The following is a 25,938-nucleotide window of genomic DNA, read 5'->3' on the forward strand; positions in this document are numbered from 1 at the left end:
AGCTGATCCTGACGTCGCTGCTGCAACTTGCAGTTGCCTTGGCAACGCCTGAGGATCGGGGCGGGCAGGCAGCTGAGCAGGGCGGGCATACGCGACCTTTATGCCCCTAACCTGATCACACTCTCCAGGTCAAGGTTCAGTCAGGATTAATTTTTTATTCCCATGGTATATATTTAGAGCTCTCTGCAGGATCAGAGACATCTGATTGTGGCAGACTGAAAGACGACAAAACAAACATGGACATCCAGGTGAAAGATGCACTTTGAAAGGTGCAATCATATAAACTCAGTGCATGGACGGATGTGTTTTGTAATGTGGTTTCAGGGTTGTCAGTTGTTTTACTGAATAAATTCAGTGAAATCTGCCTGGAGTAGCTCCTTTAACGACCTGAAGTAATACTGTGACATTTTCATATAAATAAATGTCAGGTTTGCTGCTCTCTACACCTGCAGTTAATAAAGCAGAACATTGTTTTGACCTACTGTTCTCAGACTCTGGGCATAGTTTGATTTTGTGCCCAGCTGTGTTTTATCCTAAAGGAAATGTTGCTCCTGTTGTTGTTTCTATGCTTCTATGTAATTTCTGCAAAATGTTTTTCTTCAGTTCAACAGGAAAGGTGCTAAGAGTAACTGTTGAGCCATCATGACTGAACAGAAACTCAAACTTAAACCTACAACAGTCAAAAATAAGGTATATGTATGAATGATTTTTTTTTTCAAATTGATTATTAATAGTTTTGTTATAACGGAGAGCAGAAAAATGTCCACTGGGAAATATCAGAAGGCTCCCTGTCATCTCAGCTGGCTTGAGGGGCGTGGCTGTGTCAGTGTTTAATCGAGAGCAGCTGGCAGGCTGAGCACCTGCAGGGGAGGGAGAGACAAAACATCAAACTTCTGCTGCTTAGCCTTCAAACCGTGTTAGCAGTCGTTTTAAAGAGTAAGGAGCACAATGGCATCTAAATGGACCAAAGTGGCATTTGCAGGTATGTTTACATCATGTTTAATGAGCTGCAGCTGAGCAGCTAATTAGCTATATGGCCTGCAAACTGATGCGAACAGTGCACTTTTCCTTAGTATCGTTTGTTTGGTGGCTTGTTCAACAAGATAAGGTGCCAACCCAATTAACAGAACAATAAAACCTTTAAACCTCACATTTATTTCTGTTGCAACCTAATGGTTAGATTTAGGCACAAAAACCACTTGGTAAAGGTAGGAAAAGATCCTGTTTTGGCTTAAAATACTTGGTTATGTTGTTACAAACACCGCTGTAGATATCTCAATGTTTTGTCAAAACACACAAATTTGTTGTGGCTGGAGATGTTCCGACGTTTCGTCAAAAATGTCCAGTTTTACAGCCTGAAATTGTCCTGAGGTCTCCTTAAGTGGTCAAACGCTTACAACTGTTTAAACGTTGTGGTATCCACGTACCACGGGACCTGCAAGCAAGACGACAGCCTTTCGTCTGGCTCAGTGTCACCATCTGCTTATAGTGTGATGGTAGGAACAGACAGGAAATAAAATTCAGACAGCGAAGGGGGAAACTGTAGCGTGATTGTCAAGTAGACAAATTAACACAAGAAGACACGCAAGGACAGCTGATGATAGCGGAAAGAAGACAAATGGAAATGCAAAAAAATAAGACGGATAGTCTGACAGAGGAGCAGATGGAGGGAAAAGGCAGGGAGGCAGAGAGACAGGCAGGGACATGAAAAAGGCGGAGACGGAGACTCAGGCAGGTACTTGTAGTAAAAGGTCAATGCTCCTGTGATAAGGTGTGCTTGGACAGCATGCTCACAGCGAGCGGCCGAACGCTTGTCAACACGATACCAGTGCACTTCACTGGCCACAGTAGACTCAGCAGAGCACACAAGGACAGAAGCATCACAGTGTAAAGAGCCTTTTACAAAGGCTGCTGACTGCAAGCTACACAAACACGAACACTGGGACCCCAAATAAGACAACCATGATATAAAAAGGCCAGTGAGTAAAAGGTTTTACAGTCCCAGAGCAAAAATGACTGTCTGTACAGGGTTGATCAGGTAGTTTTATAACCGATTACAGGATTCATTTGCTGCTGATATTTCTAAATTGTTGCCTCGATATGTTTTTTTTCAGTATTTGCTGAATGGACAACGTAGACGACAACTGACAGTGAAGGGAGGGCGGTGGTTCAATGACGCAAGATGCTTCCACATTTACGTTTAGTGCGTCATAGCTGATAATGCAAAAATAAATACAAATCTTACTGACAAAGCAGGATTATTATGTAATATTGACGTAAAGTGTTTCTCCGCCAGCTTAACTGAAACAAATACTTTCATTTATATTCAAAGTGAAGTCAGAAAAATGCAACGAGAATAGTGGCTGTCTGATGAAGACTGTGCTCGACGTAACATGGCACAAATAAAAAGAGCTTGAACTTGAACTCAGTTTATTACATTATCATAATAAAACATGGGTCATGGACCATTTTTACTTACGGTAACTAGACCGTTCGCAAGGCGCTGTTGTTACATATACCGTGCAAAAAAAAGGAGGTAATCGATGCCCGGTGACAGTCTACGTAAGTCAGACAAACATTTTATTAGACAAGGAGATGTTTTATTAGCTAAATTGTTAGAGTCCAGTTGCAGGTTGTGTTATTGGTGTTAATTGTTAAACATTGACAGGATAAAAAAGGTAATTTGTTGCCTGCAAAACAATCTGTTATCATGCAGACTATTCCAAGATGGTGAACATGGTCAACATTACATCAGCAGTTTATTGTGTTATGTTGATAATGTCGGCATGATGACGTTAGCATTTAGCTCGTAGCACCTCTGTGCAGCATCACAGAGCTGCTCGCATGGCTATTGACTCTTGTTAAACGTGGTAGCGCAGTGATAAGGCAGCTTTATACGGCACATGTGCGTCTCAACCTGTGCAGTGTGTTTGTTTTGATTATGTGTTAGTGTGTGTGTGTGTGTGTGTGTGTGTGTCCCCTATGGCTTCTATCTATAGAAGCAGAGAGATGAATGGAGCCCTGTGAAGCGCCGGTGATTACACAGCCCATCTCCTCTCTGCTTCTCCTCTCTGCTTCACAGAAAACAAGACACAGAAGAACAGAGGGAGAGAGAGCACAACATGGAGACAAAGACAGGAAGAGACACGAGGAGGACGAGGTGAGAAGACGGGAGTAAATGCACACAGAACAAAATCACACGCGTACATACGAGCTGGAATAAAAGGTGAAAAGAAAAAAATAGTCTACGGGAGTGTTGTCAATGGGTTCATAGCGAATCTCTTAATCTCTTCAAATGAAGTGCAAAGTCATTTTTCACCAGTCAGAACTGAATCATCTCCTGTAGCTGAATGGCTACTTAGACCGAGTCCACAAATACTCGTGTATTTCTTAAAATGAAGCCTTTAATGTGCGTTTTGGCCTTCCGTATACATATCGTGGTGCGCCACAACTGGGTCTTGGTCGACTTGGAAAGGCTCGAGGTGAAGGTGGCTGTGGCCCGCCCTGACCTCGCCGCTTCCCGGGGCCGTGGACTGAGTGCTCGCTACACCCTGTCTCCGGGACTCCCTCGCTCCCGGTGCAACTGTCGTCAGTGCGGCCAAACTGCGTTGCATCGGCAGGGTGGGGACCGGCCCACGTAACGGGTCTGGGGCGATGTCAGCAACCCACCTGACCCGTCTGGAAACATGCGCAAGCGAGTCAGAGGGTGACGTGACAGCAGGGTTTCACCGAGTGAGTGGCATCCCTCTGTGCATCATTGCTTTAGCGTGTACTTGACAGACTGCGTTTGCGAAATCGGGATTTTTATTTTTAACCGGAGAAGGAAAAAAAATTGTTTTAACAAATGCTCGTGTACTTGTGGACCAGGTCTTCACGTAATTCACTCTAATTCACGTAATAATGATAATTTCCAAATATTTTTAGTGAGAAAAAAATTCCATTTTCACATTGTAATTACGTACAACCATATGTAACTGGCTTTTTCCACGTGAGAAAGTGACACCACTTCCAGGCACATTTCATTTGCTATAAAAGCTTTCCAGTGAACTCAAATGAAGGCTTTTATTGGGAAGCAGCAATGATGCATTGCATTAGTACCAGAGGTCAGTGCCAGTAACCATTATCAGTTATTGTGTGCATAACAAGATATTGACGATAAAAAGCTTTCCTTTGAAAACTGTCAGGTCTCACACAAAGGGAACCAAATGCAGACACCGAGTCAGTCAGGTTGAAAACTTGCAGCGAGCTTTAATGAAAACTGAAGCCAATTACTAAATCTAAAATAAAAAAATCTAAAAGGCAAGCAACAAAAGTGCAAGAGGCATCGCAGCCAAACCTCAGGCAACAAAAAGTGTAAAACAGAGACAACTGGAGACGATAGGTGAGCGGGAAAGGTGAGACACAGTAAAACAGGAGCAAAGATGGACCATCGTAGAGTGAGGGAAAAACAGTGGCTTAAATACACAGGGGGCGAGACACAGGTGTACACAGAAAAAGGGCGGGAAAACAGACAAAGGGAGGAAGTGGAAAGTGACTACAAATTAAAACAGGAAATAACTCAACCAAAAACACATAAGAGGTAAGACAACACTTAATCCTTAAGTTTAAAAAAATCTAAATCAACACTTTTGGACATACAGTATGTGGTTTTCATTACATAGTGATTTAATGTGAAAATTGATTTATATATTTCGTTTCCTCTGGGGCTCCTGTGAAGTGTAACATCCACAGGCAGCCGTTCAGAAAAACACAAATATCCTGCTGTTTAAACATGTTATGAAGTTTCTGCAAAGATTGATGAAAACCTCCCAGTTTCACAGCAGGATGTCTGTTTTCACTGCGGGCATACAGAGCTGCAGCAGGTGGGGGGAAATAATCAATACACAAAAAATAATGTTTGTCTTAGTAAACTTCTCATGCAGCTCATGTGAATACAGCGTTAGCCAACTGAATCTCTGCCATCACTCAGATCTGTAAAGAGACCCAAGTACTGCACCACTACTTTGAGGTACTTCTACTACGTCTCAAAAGGAAATAATGTACTTTTAAATCCACTTTACTTGAAAGCTGTAGATGTTACTTTGCAGATTACAATTTAACATACAAAATAAATAGGTGGTTGATAAAGTATGATGCATTGTTGTGAACATAACTACCAAATGCATGTCAATGATTTAAAATAAGACTCCTCGCCATCAGCTACAACATTAAAATGCTGCGGTGATCATCATCAAATAACAAAACAGTGACGGGGCAATTGTGCTGCATGACTACTTTTTCTTTAATAAAACTAGGGCTCTCTCAATCAAAGCAATGAAAACAAAAGACGTAGCTTGATGACATCATGAAGCAGCGTAGGATCATGGGAGTTGAACAATCACCACGTAAATCAGGCAACATCTTTCACGGTCGAGTACTAAAGTTTCATTCACGTCATGTTTTGGTCACTTTGGCCGACTTCCTCCCTCACTCTCCGATCCATCATCTGGTGTTTCTGTGGAAGTTAACGTGACAGGCGACCACACGAAACTCACTGTTACCTTACATGAAATGACAGATTTCTCTTGGTTTGACCATTGTTGGAAACATTTAGGATAATATGTACACGACTACGTATTTTTTTTACGGCCTGTATTTATAATGGATCTGAATACTTCTACCACTTTATGCTCATAAATGCGGCTAGTTTAAACCAGCAGACATTCATTTATGTCATCAATGGGTAAACGTCATGTTGTTGGATGAACAACCAGTAATGCTGCGTCCCAAAATTTGACTATGGCAGCTTGTTTGCACGCCACGGCACTGCTCTGCCAACATGAAAGAGTATTTTTCACCTTTTTACCGCCGATCTCTTTTATAGATGTCTCTTTTCTCACACAATGCCACTCATTTTGTCTTTAGTCAAATATTAGTCCAAAAGGCATCATCCAGCATTGCCTCACCCCTCTTTCTTGACTTCAATCCATGTATTTCTGACCATCTTTTTGATCGTTGTTGACGATTTTCGAGAAACACAAGGAGGAAGAGAGAGAGAGAGAGAGAGAGAGAGAGGGAGAGAGAGGGAGAGAGACTGTAAACTTATCCTGCGCTGCATTACCTCCACTGTCCCCCCCAAGCCACGCCCATATTCCCTCATCCGCGTTATGATTGGCCGGGCTGCCAGCAACAGTCTGCTCTCCATCCCCTCTCTGTTCCCCCTCCTCGCTCTCTTTCCCCCCTGCTCGCTCTCCCTCGCTCTCCATGCAGCTCGTCAGTGAATGAGTTCAGTCAGACACAAGCTGTTAAACAGCACAGCCTCCCTCTCTCTCTCTCTCTCTCTCTCTCTCTGTGTTTCTCTCTCATCATCTCTCGCCCTCTCTCTCTCGCTCTGTCCTCTCCCGTCTCAGACAGCCAGTGGAGCATCTGCACGGCAACGGAGCGGACACAGGACCGACGGAGGACGAGACAAGAAGAAGACGGCACAAACCTTGCATCACAACGTTGAGAACATTTACAGTGATACAGTTCAGATCAATGCAGAAGCAACAGATTGCCCCCCCACCCCAGTTGTGAAATTGCTGCTGCAACTGATGCTCTCTCAGATGATCTGGGGATCTTGGAAACGAAGCTGATTTTGCAGCCGACGTCTCCTGGGTTTTGAAACTCAGTTTATGTGGGTGAGAGCTTTTTTGCTCTGTCAAAGCACGGGGGAAATGACAACGCTGAGCAGCAGAGACGGAAAGCTTTGATTCAGCAACACGTTTCAAGCTGGGCGTCAACATCACCACTACCACCAGCGTCTCCTCCCATCTTCCTCCCTTCACCGGCATCGGAAGAAGAAGAAGGAGAAGACCAGGCAATCCGAGCTGTGAATGCACAAGCAGCAGGAGGAGGATGTCAGATTGACATGCAGAGTGCAGAGTTCAGGGAGTTTCTTTCTATCTTTCTGTGAAACAAACTGTGTAAGATCAAGTTTTATCAGGGTGAAGACTCACAACCAGACAACAACAAGTCCATCAGACCGTCACGTGGACTTCTGAGGACAAAAGGGGATGAAGAGGAGGATGTACACCAGCCTCTGCCTCGGAACGGAAGCAAAACAAGAATCCAAAAACTAGGAGCAGAAATGACAGGAAGAGAGGGATTCGACTCTTCTACGCACCACCACAGATAGATGTTCGGTTATTAAGAAAGCATAAACAAAGATTTTATTTATAAGAACACTTAACCTCATCAAACGTGAGCAAACGAGGATGATTTTGCACCCCTGGAGCTTTCATTTTGTCTAACAAACAGAGACGAAGCAACACTCCTGCTGCCACTTGCTTAAAGTAAGTTTTTGCACCGATTTCCATCGGTGTGAGCACCTCGGGGGTTCTTGCTCTACTCTTCTTTTTCGGGGTGAGGTGGATCTGCCTTGGGGGCAGCTGACAGCCATCCAAGACGCCGCGAGCCGTACTCCGCGTGAAGAATGCCCAGCCGCGCTTGGCCAAGCCGGCCGACCCGGGCCCGACGGCGGGCCTGTACATGGAGAGATCGCAGAGCCGCATCAGCCTGTCGGCGTCCTTCGAGGCCCTCGCCATCTACTTCCCCTGCATGAACTCCTTCGATGAGGATGATGGAGGTGAGTGGGGATGACACACACACACACACAGACACTTCAAACCACAATAAGATTGATTGAGCCATACATAAAACATGGGACACATGTTGTTTGTCACCTGTCTGCTGGGAAACTGATGTTTCCATCCACACGTCAGTCAGTCAGTCAGTCAGTGTGTTATGTAAAATCTGTCCTGGCACAGAGGACAGACTCATTCAGTTAAATCACCTTTCAACATGTGCAAACCTCCTTTACTCTTTATGTTATTATTGTCATCATTTTGGCAGATTTTTCCAAATCAAAAATGCACATTTTCATTCATATTATATGTTGAATCATAAAATGTTGGCTCCAGTCTGATCCTGTGGTTTAACTGAGCTCAAGACACATTGTTATAGTCCGTCTAATAAATGCTTCTACCATTCAGCCGACGTTTATCATAATCAATTAATGGTGTAAAAGTAATTTATCAACTTAGAATACCAAATATTCTCTTGGTCCAGCTTCTCAAATGTGATGATTTGCTGCTTTATGTCATTTAAATTGAAAATACTTGGTATTTAGACTGTTGGTTGAATTGTTATGGCCCTTTTCAGCCCTCTGACATTTTTCTATAGCGAATGATTAATCCGGAATTTGAAAAGATACTAGACATATGAAATGATAGTGGAAATATTTGCTAGCTGCAGCCTTGATAACACTGACAACATATATGTATCTCTGATAAACATCACAGGGCTGATGCTTGAATGGCAGATGACCACTGTGCTGACAATGTTGGCATTTAATCATATGAAATACATCCAGTCCATTATATAGTGCATTTGTTGTATGTCTTAGGGATTTTAGTTATAAGCAGTCCATGAAGAGAGTTTTAATTTGATGCCAGTGTCCATTTCACATTAATTCTTATTTTAAAACAAAGTGGACAAAGTTGGTTTTGGATTGAATGAGATCTGAAACAACATTTTTTCTTCTGAGACCACAGCATCTCCATTAAAGACCTGATGTCCCAGAACTTCATGATGCTCAATAAACTAAAAACTGACACTACCACCCAAAAACCTTGGGATGAGTTTTGATTCTGCATTTAAATTTGACAAACATTGAAAAACCTTGACTCTGAAAAGGTAAACTGCACCTCCCACCTCGCCTACTGTAAGTCTGTGAGTAACTACTGTCTGCTCTGTTGACCTTATTTTCTTCTACCTTTGCTCGACTTCACGTTGTTTTACATTTGCTGTAGAAATAACTGACTTGACTACCACAGTAAAGAGTAAAAGTACACGTTATTACAAAAATGGACACATTTTGTGAAGTAATGGCGCCTTTCTTGTCTTCCTGAAAGATGACCTATTTTATTTTTTAAATCCTGTACACACAAGTTATTATCATGTGCAACAAGATCACATCTTTTCCATGACTTCGGGGGCTCTCCTGTTAGTTTTTACAATGATATCACTGTTCATGATGACCTCCTTTAAAATCCAAGAGGAGCTTTGCACATTTCTAACCTGAGTCGGTATCAGCAACTTCACTGACTTACAAGATTTCCCCTTGAAATGTTGTGCAGTGGAAGTGTGAGGTGGCATACATTGGAAATACTTAAGTGAATTTTAAATAACTTATAATTATACTTAAGTACAGTACTTTCTGTCATGTCTTGTTCACTCTGTGTCCTTCAGTAGCATGATATTCATACATTTCATTTAAACTTAGCTTTGACATGTTAAAATCCATTTTAGCGTATTTCATTTTTAAATCAAATCATCTCGTCACGTTAAAGTAAAGTTAGTCTGAGATTGTTGCATGTTTTTTATATGTGATGTGTACGTGTGCACACCTGTGTGGTTACGTCAGGTGTTCGTATGATGAGATTGTCAGTTGGATCGAGTACGTCCTCAAATCGAGTACATGAGATGATGTAATTCACATTAATGCGTCGTACTAATCCGGTCTGGAAAACTGTAGCGCTGGATTGATTTTTCCATGCAAATTGAAGTATAAAGGAAGGTTTATTAGAATGATAAAGGTAACTGACTATATATAAGAGTATCTCTGGAAAGTGTTAGCTAGTGTTAAATAGGTCACAGTCTTCTGCTTAAAACAGATTGATACATGGATAGACAACAGATGGCTGTCGCAAGCTAACATGACAAATGTCAGTACAGGTAATAACACACAAAAAAAACATTATTTTTATTATTTATTTTGTCTTGAACGCTCCGTTTTAGCTACAGAGTAAGACATCTCGCCTCTGTTCAATCTTTGGTGAGAGTTGCACATTACTTAACGGGCAGGATGGAGCCAATCAGAGGCAAAGTAGGGCGGGTCATGCCGAGCAAGGTAGTGTGATCTAAAATAACGCTGCTACAGCAGTAGCAACTGTATGTCTTCTGACTGACTGGAGTGTATATATTTTATAATAAATATATAAAAACATGTATTTATATAACACCTGTTACATGGTGAAGCACATAAGCTACAGAAGTAAAGGCTCGACTCCAAACCAGGCGTTTCAGGCAGTGCAGTCGGTGGGAGGTTGGCCCAACATTTTTTTACCCTGTGCCCAAATTAATCCAAGTCTTCTTGGATTAAATAGAAATCCTTCACCCTTAAGGATATTTTTACTGTGATTTCAGGGGTTTAAATGTGGCTGTTGCTTCGCTAACATTTCGTTATTATCAGTATAAAAAGAGAGCAAACGGCTGCAGCTTGGTCTGTTGTGTCTCTTGGGATGTTTCTCACACAGTTGGAGCTTGTTGGAACAGCTGGGACATGATACCATGATAACTCCAAGTAGTTTGCTTGGCACAAACAACCTGTTGTAATTATTGTTACAGCAAATAATAGCATTGTCCAATCCAATACTTGCAGCCATTCATTCACCTCATTTTTAGAAATACCTTGCGCACCATTTACACCTGCTGCTTCACAGCTACACACACGGTCGTGAGAAATTAATTGCTTTTGTGAAATCAGACAAAAAGCTAAATAAAAGGGTGACTTTGAGAGGAAAACACTGAAGATGAGTGTGACATGTTCTTAAGGACATTATAATTGACACATTGACGTGTGTTAACAGATTATTTGCCCTGTACTCTCATCGGGGGCTGATTGCTTGTAACGATCACAGATAACACTGCTGCTTGAATCACCCTGGTGAACGTCAATATCTTATCTGTGCCATTAAAGCTCAATGTGGACTTCCTCAGGGTTAAGGTGCTCCTGAAAACCACAGGCCAACTGCTCTGTAATCTTCAGCTCTCAGTGAGTTGTCCTTTCTGCGCTCTGGTGGCCGAGGAGTTTAATCACCAGGCGTGAACAGCAGCCTCCTGGTTCACATCCCACCAGGGACCTTTGCTGCATGACATTCCCCGTCTCTGTCTTCTCTCATTTTCTGTCCTCTCTCCTGCACGTGTGTGTGAAAGTCATAAAAATGCCCACAAGTGTAGTGATCATCAGTTATTATTATTATTATTATTCCTCATGGCTTTTAGCAGCAAGCGGTGCTCACTGGACCTATAAGGTCTGATTCTCATTAGTCTTACGGCTCTGATGGAGTTTGTTTTACATGTTTGCAGCTCATTCACTGTAGATACTTGTGTCTGTTCTTAAGGTTGCATTTAGACAGGATCATGCATTGCAGCAGTTAGCCGCAGGGTTGTAGCAAAAGGGGAAGCTGCTCTGTCTAGCATGCTGCTCCTTTTAGTTCTTCCACATCGACAGATTAAAAATAACAAGTAAACAACCAGGACATGAGGCACATCATTATGTCGGTTTTAAACTGGGGCACAGGACCAAACTGAGTGATTTCAAGTGTTGGGCTCCCTCTGTAGCATTTTGCTATGATACTGGTGCCCCCCGCGCGTCACCCGCTCGACTCTACCTCTGCTAGTGTACTGTAGGTTTAGCATGCCGGGCCTACAAGTGTTTTAAAGTGGTGCACAAAGCCAAACTGAGCGAATACTGATGTCACATTATGTTGCCAGCTTATGTAACTGGCCACCACAACGAGATGTCGGGTTGCGTTTCTCGTTTTTTTCAGCAGCGCTGCAGCTAAAACGTACCGCTCTCATTCAAATGTTTCGTAGGAGGTGCATTTGATCCGAATGAGGTCTTTCAGCTATGAAACCTTCTCTATCTCTTGCTTCTTACTTACAAACCAGGAAAACTACTGCCTCCACCATGAGGTCATATATATATATTTTTTAAATTGATCCCAGTGGCGTCTTAGGGGCAAACCACTTGAAATGCATACAGATCCTCACCAAAGGTAGTTCACACTGTCACCTGCTTCCAACATGTGTGTGAGTGGTGAATGACACCAACCAAGAACATTGTGATGAAGGGCAGCGTGCTGGGAACATCACCTGTGTGATGGTGTGAATGTGTTTACATCCAGAAACAGATTTCCTTTGACGTCTCCGTGAGAAAACACACACCATCCCACATTCACCTGTAACAGCAGTGCGAACTTTACTGTGCACTCGCTTTCACACACGGAAAAAAATATTTGTGTGAGCACTCATGCATTCAGAAATATAGGTTTTTCCCATGCACTTTTACCCCCACACACACGCTGACAGATATGAAAGCAGTGTGTGAGGTAATCAGAGCGGAGCGGCAGGCCGTGGTTTGTGGCTCTCAGTCTAATTAAATGCTAATATGGCTGCTGATTGTGGCTGACTGCAGCTAAATAGAGGCCTGATTGCAGGTTAATTCTCTCTCTCACTCCCTTTTTGTCTCAATGTCTCTCCGTCAGACTCTCGCTCGCTCTCCGACCCCGCCGTTTTACAATCCTGTTTGCAGGTTAACTCTGTCTTTCCACCTTAAATTGTCTTTTAATCGCTTTCCCTGCTGTTTTGTTCTCGCTTTCTTTTTCCCGCCCACCTCACTGTCTTTGTTTCATTCTTTCACACACTCTCACCTCCAGTTTAATTCAGTGTGTTTCACTGACAGGACAGGGAGGAAGCACGGCATCAAGTGAAGCGATAAAAATAGAACAAAAATTAGCGGGTCTACATGGGTTTTTTTTAAACACGGGTAGTGAAAATGACTCGTCATAATTTGAGCCATTCGGTCCCATAACATTTGGAAGGTCTAGCAGAGTTGCACGATTACATTATTTTATCCCCATTCAAGTTAGCCGGGCACTAAACTGGAAGTTAGCCTGCTCGGTTGGCGGTCCAGGTATTTTCAAAGCCGGGAAGTCGAACTTTTTGGGCTTCAAAACACCACTGAGCAGCTTTTGAACGGGGCTCCACCTCCAACACTGTGTCCAGTGTTCCTTGAATATTTTATTAAGAAATAGTGATATTGCTGTGATATGAGAACATAGGACAATATAACTGTAAACATTGTGACTTTTTGCTCCTTTAAGACAAATGATAAGATGGAAGAATCGATGAGTCGCCGAGCGAGCGTCTTATTTTTCATGTGTTACATTTGCTGTTTAATGCAGAAGAATCAGCGTTCAGCTGTCAGTCTGTCACCAAGAGCAGCGAATATGACACCTGAGCTGCTAGATAACACATACATAAGTGTGTGTGTGTGTGTGTGTGTGTGTGTGTGTGTGTGTGTGTGCCCTGTCTGCTTCATCTCTGGAGACATGAGAACAGAGAGGAAAAAATAGAAGATTGAAATTCAGGTCAAAGAGAGAGAAATGCTTTTTCTACCAATCAGACAGTAAAGAGTAAAAATCTGCTGACCTCACCTGCCTCTGGATTTAAAAGGTTACTTACCCTTTAAGGTGGACATTTATCTTTACAATATAAATTCACTGCCGTTCAGTAACCACAATGAACCGTTTATTAGGTCCACAGTTTCATAATTAAGACGACAAATCATCCGTCCTTTAAAGCAAAAAGCTGAAGCGGGGTGATAGAAATGAGCCAAGTTTCAGATCGTTCTGCACGTGAGAAATTAGAAACTCTGGATTTTGAAATTAGAAGAAAAAACTATGTATTTAATATTGAACACTTTGCAGTTCTGTATCACAGTCGGTACTTATAATAAAATGATTAGAGTGAAATATCTTTGGACACACTGGGGTCTAAAAGGCAATTGGATTCCTTGAAGGGCACCGCTCACTGGTGCTGCTGTTTTGAGACGAGCGTCATTGTCTCAGTTCAGCTGAACCTGTTGACCCATTCAGATTGACTGCCAACGCACTGATTTGTGTCACTTAACGTACTTGCTGAGGAGTCGGTCCTCTCACAGTGTTTACACAGTGATTGATGCGGTTCATCAACCCCCATGTACTGCCGGCTGCCTCAGACTTCATGCATCGACACAGCCGGCAGAATAAATGTTGCCAGTTGCACCTTTCTGCAAACCGTGGAAATGAAACTTATATACACGTCTGAACGTAATATGATTTGTATTGTTGAAATGTTTATGTGATATGTATGAAACCAACCCGGTCACCAGAATAAATGTGTGCTAAGTACGTTTTTGCAAAACCACAGATAAGTTAAACCTGGACGTTTCTTTATGTTTTCTGTCACACTCTTGCACTAAAACCTCTCTAATTTTGCTTTGATTCACTTTATTAGCATAAAAGTTGGTAATGTGCACATGTTTTGTTACAGTTTGCTAGAGATTTAGAGCTGCATCATTCCTCGGGGATATTCACTCTAAAAATTTAATTATTTTCAGCGGAAATAAAATCTTTCATTCATGCTGTGAGCCAACTTAATTTACTCAGACCCAGTGACACTTCAAGTGTCAAGTGTTCTCTTTATTACAATACCTTGATTATTGTCATATAAAGTGAACATGTTATGCTGCGTTCGGTACAAATACCAACCTTGGACGTATCTGTGGTTTGCAGACACGCTAACTGCTAACATTATAAAAAAAAAGCAACGTGCGCTGCCAATATTTCTTTTTTGGCGACGGGGCTGCATGTAAAATAATAATGTTTTGAGTTTCATTTACAATTATACCTAAATACCTTGGTATATATTCTGATATACTTACTTGTAACATAGTTACTGTAGTTGCCGTACTTTACACCTTTACACCTTGGTCACTTTTTCAAGAATCAAATTCTCGAAATAACTTGTAACTGCATGTCATCGTGGCAGAACACAAATACAGAATGGAAAGCACAGGTACGTTTCCAGCAACCTGTTCTTAAAGAAGAGGCTTTTTCTTTTTCCTTGTTCGTTCTGATCTTTCCATTAATCAGGTGGAGAAAAAAAAAAAATCTCTAATATAGAAACAGAACAGGCGCCGCTGCTGCTGCTCAGGGAGACTAATTGAGTCTATATTTCTTTGTGTGAGACTCTGCTGCTGTAATTCTCTGCTTGTAGGGACCAAATGTTCTCACAGGAAGAGAAAAATGAGGAAAATCTTCCAAAGTGATGATTTCTTTTTTTTTTTCAGCCCCTCGCTTCCTTTTTCGCGTCTAATTTAGGACAAAACCTTTTTTCGTTTGCGGTCGAGATTAGAACAAGGATTACGTTTAGGTTGAAGGTAAGGTGATCGTTTCTCAAACTTATGAATGAGAGCATCATGTGTGTGAAGTATGAGTCACTATGGTAATGAGATGTCAGTTATTGTGGGCGGACCGGGAACATTAGCCCTTCGACGAATCAGAGGACGGATGGGGAAAAAGGAGGGATGAGAGGAGGGCAAATGATGGATGTTGGAGCCAAGGTGGAGGGAGGAGAAAGGAGTAGATGTGGTGAGAAGAAAAGCAGCATCAATCATATATCAACCAGGAGTCACATGCATGGAGGAGGAGATGGAGGGATAGAAAAGGGACGTAGAGAAGAGCGATGGAGGTGAAACGACAGCAGGGGGAGGGAGGGAGGAAGCGAGGATTGAAAAATTAAAATGGCTCAGTAGGACTCTTTTCCCCTCCTCGCTCGTTACCCTCGTCTTTTATCCTCCTTCCTCTCCTTCCCGTCATCGTACCATCACTCCATCTCGCTGTCTTCACTCCTGCTGTGGAGTCAGACGGAGGCCAAGCACAGGAAGGACGAAAGGAGAGGCGAAGGAAAGAAAGTCAATGTAAATCTTATGAGTTGTGTTTTTAATGAAAATCTAAATGAAAAAAAAAAGACAGTAGTGAAAAGATTTCTACCTGCAGGGGTGCCGCTGCGACCGTGGCTACAATAATGTTTAATACTAAAAGATGAGGCGGTAGAGATGCATGGAGGGCGACGTCAAACGATATGAGCGATGGAAGAGAAAGAAGGGGAGATCGGAGAGGAGGAGAGAGGTCTCTGGTGTGCTTCTGAGCTGGAGAGATGACCCAGAAAAGTCAGGACTACAAAATGGACTGCCAGGAAAAGGAGGTCTATTCTATAGGGAGGAGGCGGAGGCAAGAGGAGGAGGAGGAGGAGGAGGTGAAGGCTGCAGGTGTTCATTTGTTATACTGAGCTATGTGGGAGCAGGAACAATGGCTGTGCTGGTGGTTTAATACAGTGGACGTGGACAAGAAGTAGGAAAAAGTGGGCAGCCATGCACATCAGCAGCACTACATGTTCGGGAGGAGGTTGATTAATGAGCATTTTCTACCCAGAGTTCATAAAGTAATATGACGTCAGACATTGTGCTCATCTTCACCAAACGAAGAGCTAAAGAGCTGTGAGACGACGAAGAGTTCGGGACATTCAGACGTTCAGACTTTGCTTAATTAGTGTAAAATTGACTTTTTGCAGTTTGTTAAAATGGACCCAATGGAAAACCAAGCTGGACATGCACAAATTAATTAAAGAGAGATCCAATCCATGAGACACACACAGTCAGAGCCGATCAGAACTGACCATGGTGGAGTTAATCATCCTTTAATTAAAAATCTAAAAATACTCTATTACAAGTAAAAATCCTGCATTGAAAATGTTACTTAAGTAAAAGTAGAATTTAAAAAAACCCCATAAAGGATCAAAAGTACTCAAAGCTGAAAAATATCCCATGTGTATGTTGTACTGTTATTTATTATCTGATTAGATTTTTCCTCATGTATAAGACTACACCTGACGATTATTTTCATCATGGATAAATCTGCTGATTGTTTCATCCACTAAAGTAAAATATTCAGCGGATTCACGTCCGTGGTCTCGTCGTGCAAGTATCTAACAATATATGCCAAGATACTTTTACAAAAAATCCATTTCTTTGTAATTTTATAGCAAAATCTAGTCGTGTCTTCATCCTGCAGAACAAAATGTCACGAGTACTTATGCAGCTTGTCCAACCAGTGACATTGTGACATCCATCCATCAATCGAGCGAGTGGGACAGAGCTGAGATCTAACAGCTGTCCGCACCTTGAAAACTGCTAAAAGGCTAATTAAAATAATTAAAAGCAAATCCTCACATCGGCGCAGATGCAACCATGAAATGATTTGCAGGGAATATCTAATCGTTTGAGCTGTACTTGTATAAACTGTTAAACACAAACGGCCAAATAAATATCGATCGGTCCACCACCGTTCCCTCGCTCTCCTGGAACGACCTGTCGAGGCACCGGGGCGTTGGAAACCCTTTGAGTCCCTCGAGTTGTGAGGTGGTACCATGGATCTGACTTGTTCTGGCTCAACCCACAGATGCTCGATCAGACTGGGATCTTAGAAACTCGGCGAGCAGGGTGACACCTTGAGCTCTTTGTCACAGATGTTTTTATTTTGGTCTGCAGCCGTGTTTGGATGGATGGAGGTTGTAACGTGATGATCATTTGACGATGCTGCCAAGCAAGATCCAAACAGAGGTGCAGACACTAGAAAGAGATGGAGGCGAGGAGTAAAAGAAAAGGACTTGAAGATGGAGGAGGATAAAGAGGCAGAAAAATGAAGATCAGTCTGAATGATGCTCTTCTAACAGACCCGACCGTCCTGACAGGCTGCATTGTACCAGACAGAGAGCAGGAAGTCAAGTTGTCATGTGGGCTTCAAGTGCAGACAAAAGCCCACATGAGACGAGCTCCACGACCGCTCTTCAAACGTACCATTACATAATGAATGAGAGTGTGATTTCATTCTTAATGCCGCGGCCGGCTAACAGCCGTGCTTTGTGTGGTAATGACAGGAAATCACTGAGAGGCAATTTTGAATGTGTTGATCCGTCGAGCTTTGACAGCCACCTCCCATTGTTTCTGATGACAGGTTAAATCCTCCCATCCGGCTCCGGCAGCTCGTACATTGTTCAGAAACGAGTGTGTGTTAGTAAGGAAATGGAAACATTAGTTAAGAGGAAGAAAAGAAGACCTAAAAATGTCTCTTTGCCCACAACTTCCTTCTTTTTTGACCTTTTACTTTCCTCCTCCTCGTCCGTCCTCTCCGTTCTAATCAGCTCTTCCCTCCTTCTCGTCTTCGCCCATCGTCTTCACGCCTGTTTATTTTCTCTCTCTTCAGTTTTCCATTTGCCTTTTCTCCCCTTTTCATTCATCGTCTCCACTGTCTCTCCCACTGCGCCTCTCTCCTCTTCGGTCTTCACCCCTCATCACCTCTTATTTTCTGCCTTCTCCTTCACCTCCCGCTCTCTCTCGTCTTCATCTCTCCTACTTATCTTTCCTCACGCTCTTCTTTTTCCTCTTTCTTCTGCTGCCTTCCTCTTTTCTCTCTGCGCAGCATTATGTTTTACAACATCTTGGTTTCATCAGTTGACTGGCTGTAATTTTTAAGTTACGGTGACACCGTACTCACCACGGTTATTTTGCGGGAACGAAAAGCATTTCTTACACTAACACATTTGGACTTTTCATCGTAAGAAAAAGCCCAAATGAAACTGAAAACATCAGCTCTGTTTGATTCAAGCACTTGGTAGGAAATGTACTCCTCTGAAAGTTTGATTAAAGTCGAGCCTAGAAAGAAACGTTCATCAAACGCACATGAATGTGTCACAATCACGCATAAATTTATACATGAGATAGGAAGTAGAAAGTATCGACTCCTGCGGCAGCAAACATTTCACAAGTGATATTATGATGGCGTTTTAATAAGCTGCTTGAAGTCTCCATAAGTTTGCTTTTTTATAGTCTGACCAGTGTGCAGTATAAAATGGTGTACAATGTGCCCAGAGGATCCTCCAACTTTTAAAAATGTTTCAGCGAAAACATAATTCTCTTAATCTTTATGAAATAATCCGACTCTTTATTTAACTTTTTGAACAAAGCGGCAGAAACACAACAAAAAGAAAAGAAGCAATTTGTGCCGGTGAGGTTCAGAAAACCCTGCAGGGCTTATAAAAGGAACCCTGCCTCGATATGCATTATTAGAAAAATACAAAAAGTCACGACCAAAAAAAAACAAGCAAGGCGAGATAAAACCAGAAAAGCCATTCTCTCATATCTGTCCATTAAATATGAAACCAAAGCCAGCAGACGTGGGCTTAGCTTAGCATAGAGACTGGAAACAGCGAGCCTGCATTACCAGAGCTCATTATTTACACATTGTGTATGTTGAACTTTTGCTTTAAGTTGCTGTAACACACACGTGAAATCAACATTCGCCTCCGGTTCACTTGGGAGAAAAAACCCAAGCAAATCCTTTTGGTGGACTTTGCGGTGCGGTGAAGTCGCAGCCACGACTGATGACTTAAACCAACACTTTACCATCATCATCATCCTCTGTGCGGACATCTGCTTACCTCCAGTTTATTGACTACAACACCAACACAATTTGTCTGTGCATGTGTGGAATCTGTCCCACAACTGGACTCCAGGAAGAAGTATAAACAGAACCAGTACCACGCAATTCACGCCCGTTTGGGAGTAAATCCGAGGCAGTATAAGGACGTGTCACGCTTCCTTCCAGTGTAGAAATGTGATTTGCAGCAGACAGGGTTGAATTCAGACACTGTAAACACACTTGCTGGTATGAAGTTTGTATTTCTGCACTTTTTGAAAACCGAGCTCGCCTCTCTTGTAATTCAGCAGTAATGCACTTGTTCCTCTCTGGGTGTCGTGTTGCTAATTAGATTAAATTGTAAATACAGAAAAAGTGTTAATGGAATTAAGTTTGTGTAATTATCTTATGTGACTATTAGGTCTCGCTGATCTCATCTAACACAGTCATAACACACTGCTGATGCCTTCTGATGAACCTCGGAGTTCCTCGTCAGATGTTTCGTCTCTTTCGCTGCAGCGTTGCGTAAAATAATTGAATGTGAAGCTGCACATTAGCTCTAATTTAATATTCTGTGTAATTTCTTGATGTGATCATCATGTAGGAAAGTGCACTTACGCTTAATAGAGTTACAAAATCTCTAATGACACCTGCACGCTGCAGATAACGTAGCTCCAGTATGTTAATTAAATGACTGTGAGGACGTATAGAGACGCTGTGTGAAGGTGTCTTTACGGCGAGGCATAAAGCTGCTCCGGCTGAGCCTAGGGGGCCCGAGCTGTAAAAGAAGCACTTTTCTCTCCACATGCAGCGCTTTATAGCCGACTGCTGCCTCGTCCTGTCTGAAGCTGTTTCTCACTGTGCTTACGAGTGTTTGGGGGGATGTTTGAGACACAGATTTGCCAGTGTTACTATGTTTAAACATTCACTCTGTTAATTCTGTTATCGCTCTCAGTAGAGTCTCCACAGTTTCTCTCAGCTGAACGTCGAGATTCAAAAAAAGTTCACAGGGTAGTTTCCGCGTTTGGGGAGTGTAGTGTGTGGTCTGCACTTTGCAGAGGTGATAAGATGACTGATGACTGATGTTTCGAGGACATTATGTGTCTTGTTTTCATGTCTGGTCGATCATTTCTTTGGGATAGAGCTACAGCGTACATGTTTTATCAAACAAGGACACAGAAATTACCATTTTCTGAACTCTGAAACAGCCCTCAGAGAGGACTTCTTTGGTACTGTAGCAAAAAAGTGTAACTAAATCTTTACATCATTGCATTATACAAAATTATAACACAGTTATCTCTAGGAAAATGATGGCAAATCACCAAATGTTTTGTGTGTTAAAGTTATAACGCGCTCTAGCTGCTGTAGAGGGAGATGCTGACAGTTGACGTTCATGGACGTGACATCAAACACGGGATTCAAACAAGCGAGGCCGCTGTTCGATTCTTGTTTCTTAGAAAAAGTTGACTTTATTTTTCTGACCTTGACAGGTGGTTATTACTGTAACCTTGGAGATGAAGCACCCGTTATCTTCGTGACACCTGTGCAGGGAGCTTATTGTGATCCACAATTACGTTTATTGTGAGGACGATCCACATATAGAGGAGAAATGGGTCAAACACACTCATCCACGAGACTGCTGCTCATGTCACGTGTAAAACCAAAGTCAACGTTGACTTATTTTAAATAAAATAACACGACTGAACTGACGTCATGTGACTTAAGTTATGTAATGTACTTATTTTAAACAGTTGCACAATCTTTTCCTGAACCTAACTCGGTAGTTTTAGTGCCTAAACTGAAGCAAACTGCGACCGTGATGACGATGGTTCGGTTCGTCTCTCGCTGGCACTATATGTCGCTTTGGGAGTGACTGGCAATCGGTGTATTCAGTCGTTTGGGCTCTAACTGTAACACGAGCCATCCTTCATCAGAGTGTGATTTCTTCTTTTAAATGTGGGGGATCGTTTTAAGAGGGAGTTTTCCAGCGGAGCACACAGTGAATTAACAAGAATCACAGCCAAAGCAACGCGACATCTTGTCATCTGATACAATAAAAATTTTAAACTGCAGCAGCTGCTGGTTCGTCTGAGGGTGTAAAGCACTGGGAGGGGAGGGTAGCTCAGGTAATTAAACTTTGAAAATAACTTCAGTGATGGTTATTGCTTGTAATAAAGAAAATGTGCTTTTTGAAAGTAAAAATGACTTCTCCAGAATATTACATTCTGTCCTTTGGATTTCACTGTTAATATTTACTTGGCTTCAGGAGCTCTTTCCTAATTTAATCAAGTCTTTGTTATGGTTGAGTCTTCAGAGTAGTCTTTTCATTTCCAAAAGTCCTTGCTCAGACATTTTCCTCATTTAAAAAGGTTCTTGTTGGAGCCTCTTCCTCCCATTTTGGACCCGTTAGTCCGCTCCTCTTCCCCGCCGTCTCAATGCAGACCTTGGCGGGAAGAAATCCCCACAGTGCCAACTGTAATATGGGATCAAGGACTCTGTTGTGTGTGTGTGTGTGTGTGTGTGCAATGAGTGAGTGAGTGCTAACACAAGTGCTTTTCGTGTGTGTGTTGTCGGTCAAGGATCCAGCCAAAATCATCTTAAATTTATTTCATTGGAAACACCAACAGAACCGGTCCCCTTAAAGTGATTTGTTCTCCCTGCAGCAACACAATAAAACTGTCCAGTCATTGCTCCCGACAAGAAGAAGAAGAAGAAGAAGAAGAAGAAGAAGAAGAAGAAGAAGAAGGACACAAACGCCAAAAGTTAAATCAAGATCATGTCCGTGTGTCACTTAGGTTAAACCTCTGAGACTTTAGGGAGTTAGTGCAATATAACAAAGTATTTGTTGAGTTGATTTACAGAACGTATGAAGCGCCACTCTGATCGGACAGCTCTGCATTATAACTGGACTTTTATGTGCGTTTGCTGACGCTCTGGTCCGTGTTTATCTTATCTTAGCAGGAAGACTGAAAGCAGAAGGAAACTGTTCATGTTCCTCTGTCAAAGGTGCCTTCCTGAAATACGCTTGTATATTTTTGAAGCAATCTTACTTGATACAGAGGTACTGTTGGATGAATTGCCATAATATCCTGTACAGACATTCATAGCTGAATGAGGCTGAAGTGACCTTTTCATTTAAAATCATAGCTAAACCACAAAAGTGACTCCCAACACGGCATATGACTGTTCGGAAACAATTTGTACGATACGTTGGTGATTTTGTGATGTGCTTTCATTTTGGTTTGGTTTATGAAAAGTTCAGGGTTAGGGTTAAAAGAAAGGAGGAAAAAAGAAGTACATTTACGTACGTGCTTAAGAATAAGTCAGCGTATACTTCTGGTGTCACTGATATTCCTGTGTTCGACCATCCATCCACCCCAACCTCTTCCATATTCAGACTTTCTCCCTCTTTATACGATGTTGCCTGACTTCCTTCTTTGCTCCTGTCATAATTACTGCAGCCACTAGGGGTCGCTGCAGACGTAAACATTGGTCACTTTAAGCCCCTTCAACAATCCACCAGTGACGACTGGCTGGGATGGATTGCTCCAACATTTTGTGAAGACAGCCTTAGTTTTACTTTAGGTGTTTTGTGCTAGGTATAACTAGCTAGCTTAGCTAACATGCTAAAGATGGTGAATGTTACGTCATTACTTTGAGCATGCTGATGTTATCGTTCAGCTCAAAGCTGCTGTGTCTAAGTACAGCTAAAGTTGACTTTTTAAAACTCTGAACAAAAGCCAGATTAGTTTTGAATACATCTTTAACTTGCTTGCTTGCTAAATATATAAATAGATCAGTTCACGGATGGCAGGAAGGTGTATTTATTTTCTTTGGAGTTGAGCCAATCTCGATCCACTTGTTCCTGATGCTACGCTAGGCAAAACATGTCCTGGACCTATCATCTCTGTGCTGGATACTTTCTGCAAACATTAAACTGATGTCCATCTACTGATTTTATTCTGGCAGGCACACAAACAAAATGATATTTACTGCACATCTACATTTCTGCAAATCGGGAAGGACATAAAATATAAGCTGAACTGACGGGAACAAATAATAAGACAACCCAGAAAATAATCTGATTCTGGTTGAGTATTTAGTTTAATAGTAATTCAGAGCGTGATGTAACTTCTTAACTGTATTATTCTGTTATAAACAACATATTTAAGACCTCTTTGACTTTTATCAAGTAGCAGAGGAACACACTTTATTTTGTGGAGTCTCGTCTGTCTCACAATGAAGATAAATATCAGCGTTTTTTAATCCACTGGAAAATAGTTTATCAGTTTGTTATTGCTTCAGCGACACAGTACTTAATGTTTGGAGGAGCAGAAATATGTCATCTTTCTGTCTCCAGTTATGATGGTCGCTTCTCATTTTTATCTCTTCTTTCTCTCTCGTTCCCGTCACTCACACTCTCTCTCGTTATTTTTAATTCTGTCTTCTTCCCTTTTGTGTCTTGACAGATTTTTTCCCTCCCTCTTTTTTTTCTCCTCTGCTTCCTCTCAATCACTCCTCGTCTCTCCATCAGCCTTTCGCCAAACGTATCAAAGTTTGTTCGGCAAACACAATAAAAGTCATCACACATCGGACCAAAAAGTGTGTTTAAATCACAGCGCACCGGTTTGTGTGGGATTGATACGCACTGGAGATATTTAAGTCTGTGTCTGTAAATAATATATAAACATCCCTGACGTGAGCGTCCTCAGATCCTTCCTGCTGCCACCACGCTGAACAGATCCCAGAGGAAGGAGTCAGACAGCTGACTGAGGCTCAGCCAATGTCCTCACAGTGTTACAGATTCATGGCTGGCTCACAATCTGTGCTTACATTTATATTTAACCCCTTAAAGTGTTTAGCTGCCCTGATGCAGAGCGACCGAAGTAGATTAAAAGCGCATTAAGTTAATTTACTGCCATTATCGACCTCCGTTGGGGGTCAGCAGGATTTTACAACAACACAGATAAAAACATATAGTTTGCTTTGCAGTTTGTTTGTTGGTTAATCTCTTTGTTCCAGACTGAAATATCTCTCTGGACTGTTGGAGAAATTGAAATTTGGTGCAGATATTCATGTCGCCCGGAGGAGGATTTTGATTGCATTTGGCAACCCCTCCTGTCTTTACATAATAGTGGATCACTCACCAGAACAAACTGTTGTGCAGTAGTTTAAAGAGCGAGGAAAGTCAACGTGGCAGTTCGATGGGTCAGACACCGGACTCTCCCTCCAGAAACCTGGGTTTGCATCCCGTTTGTGTCCAAGAGTCAAGTTTGTTCCTAAAGTGATGTTACTTTAGCAAGTTTAGGTCACATATGTTATGTGGCGTGAGCGTCATCGTAAACGTAACTTCTGCTGCGTAAGTTACAAGACTGAACATAGTTATTTTCACCCAAAGTATCATTGCAAGTAGTTTTTCGGGCCTACAACCGAACCAAACTGCACTGTTTGACAACGCAAAAGTCAGAATGTGTCCTAAATTGTGAGTACAAATTCTGGTTTGTAACGTTTTCTAGCCGTGTTTGTTATTTTAAGCCAAAACAAGATCTCTTCCTGATCCTAACCAACTGGTTTTTGTGCCTACATGTAATTCCAATTTAAAGAAACATAATGGGATGTAAAGTTTCAATAAATCTGTAGTTTACAGACACGTAACACACCAACATTTATTATGACGATTAGTGTCTGTCTGAGCAGGTCAAAGTTTCCACTTATTCGTCGCTCATCTCTGTTATTATCTTCCAGATGGATACGGGACATGATTCTCCAACGATGTATCCTAAAAACTTCAATAATCCCTGGAATATTTCTGTAGTACAAACCACATTTGTGGTTTTGAATTAAATATCTCAACATCTAGAGGTTGAATGGCCACAAAATTTGGCACAAACGTTCGTGTCATCCTCAATATTCATTAAAAATGACCTTGGTGATCCCTTAACTTCTTTATCATCACTGTCCAAAACCTCCAACAGGTCAGAATTTGAATTATGACTGGATTTAAGATATTCCCATCAGCCTCAGCTGTGTGTAAAAAATCAGGTTATGCTGATTGTAATAGATTTAATTTAGTTCTTCCAGCTCAGCGTTTTCATTCCTCTGCATCAATTAAATGGTTTATTGGAAACAAAGGCATGTTGTGTGTCATTACCTTCACATTAAAGATGAACAAACATCTCCAGTGTCCACTAATGACCCGTCTTAAGTGCCTTGCATCAATGTACAGCAGGTCAAACTCAGTGCAGCAGGTCAAAAGGTCACTAATGACCCAATGATGAATGAAGATGTTTTATGACAGAGATTAATACACAATCAATGCAAAGGTTTAACCAGAGTATTGGCAGCTGCAGGCCCCGATCAATAACCCTCCCACAGGTCACCGTCAAACTCTATTTACCCTGAGTGGAGCAGAGACGAGGGAAAACATCCACTTCAATCTGCCAGGGAAATGTTTCTGTGGGAGGGACGAGAAGGAAGTGATCAAGTGATGGGAATGCATGCACATCACACACACACTTTGATTAGTAGTGTGTTGTTGCTGTTTGACCGGCGTATGGCACATGAAAATTGTGTATTTCCTTTGTTTCCTCATCCACCGCCTTTTTCTCCCCACTCCAACCGAAATATTGGCAACTTATGTGATGCATACCACAGATAATGTTACGTTTCTTTACGTCACAAATTTCCGTTTCAATTTTATGCTGTACTTATAGTCTGGTTAGGTTTAGGCACAAAAACTACTTGGCTAGGGTAAGAAAAAAATCATGTTTTGGCT

General features: G+C 41.9%; 1 protein-coding gene across 1 annotated transcript in view; it reads left to right on the forward strand.

The window, feature by feature from the left end:
• The first annotated feature begins 6,262 nt into the window (after positions 1–6,262).
• rims4 (regulating synaptic membrane exocytosis 4) overlaps positions 6,263–25,938 on the forward strand; it is a 58,020-nt gene continuing 38,344 nt past the window's right edge. The window contains exon 1 of the mRNA XM_084349713.1: positions 6,263–7,606. Within this exon, the coding sequence (XP_084205839.1) occupies positions 7,510–7,606 (97 nt within the window). The 5' untranslated portion in view covers positions 6,263–7,509. The remainder of the gene's footprint in view (positions 7,607–25,938) is intronic.

The sequence above is a fragment of the Pagrus pagrus genome, assembly GCF_965226575.1.
Source record: "Pagrus pagrus genome assembly, chromosome: 3".
Classification (NCBI taxonomy): Eukaryota; Metazoa; Chordata; class Actinopteri; order Spariformes; family Sparidae; genus Pagrus; species Pagrus pagrus.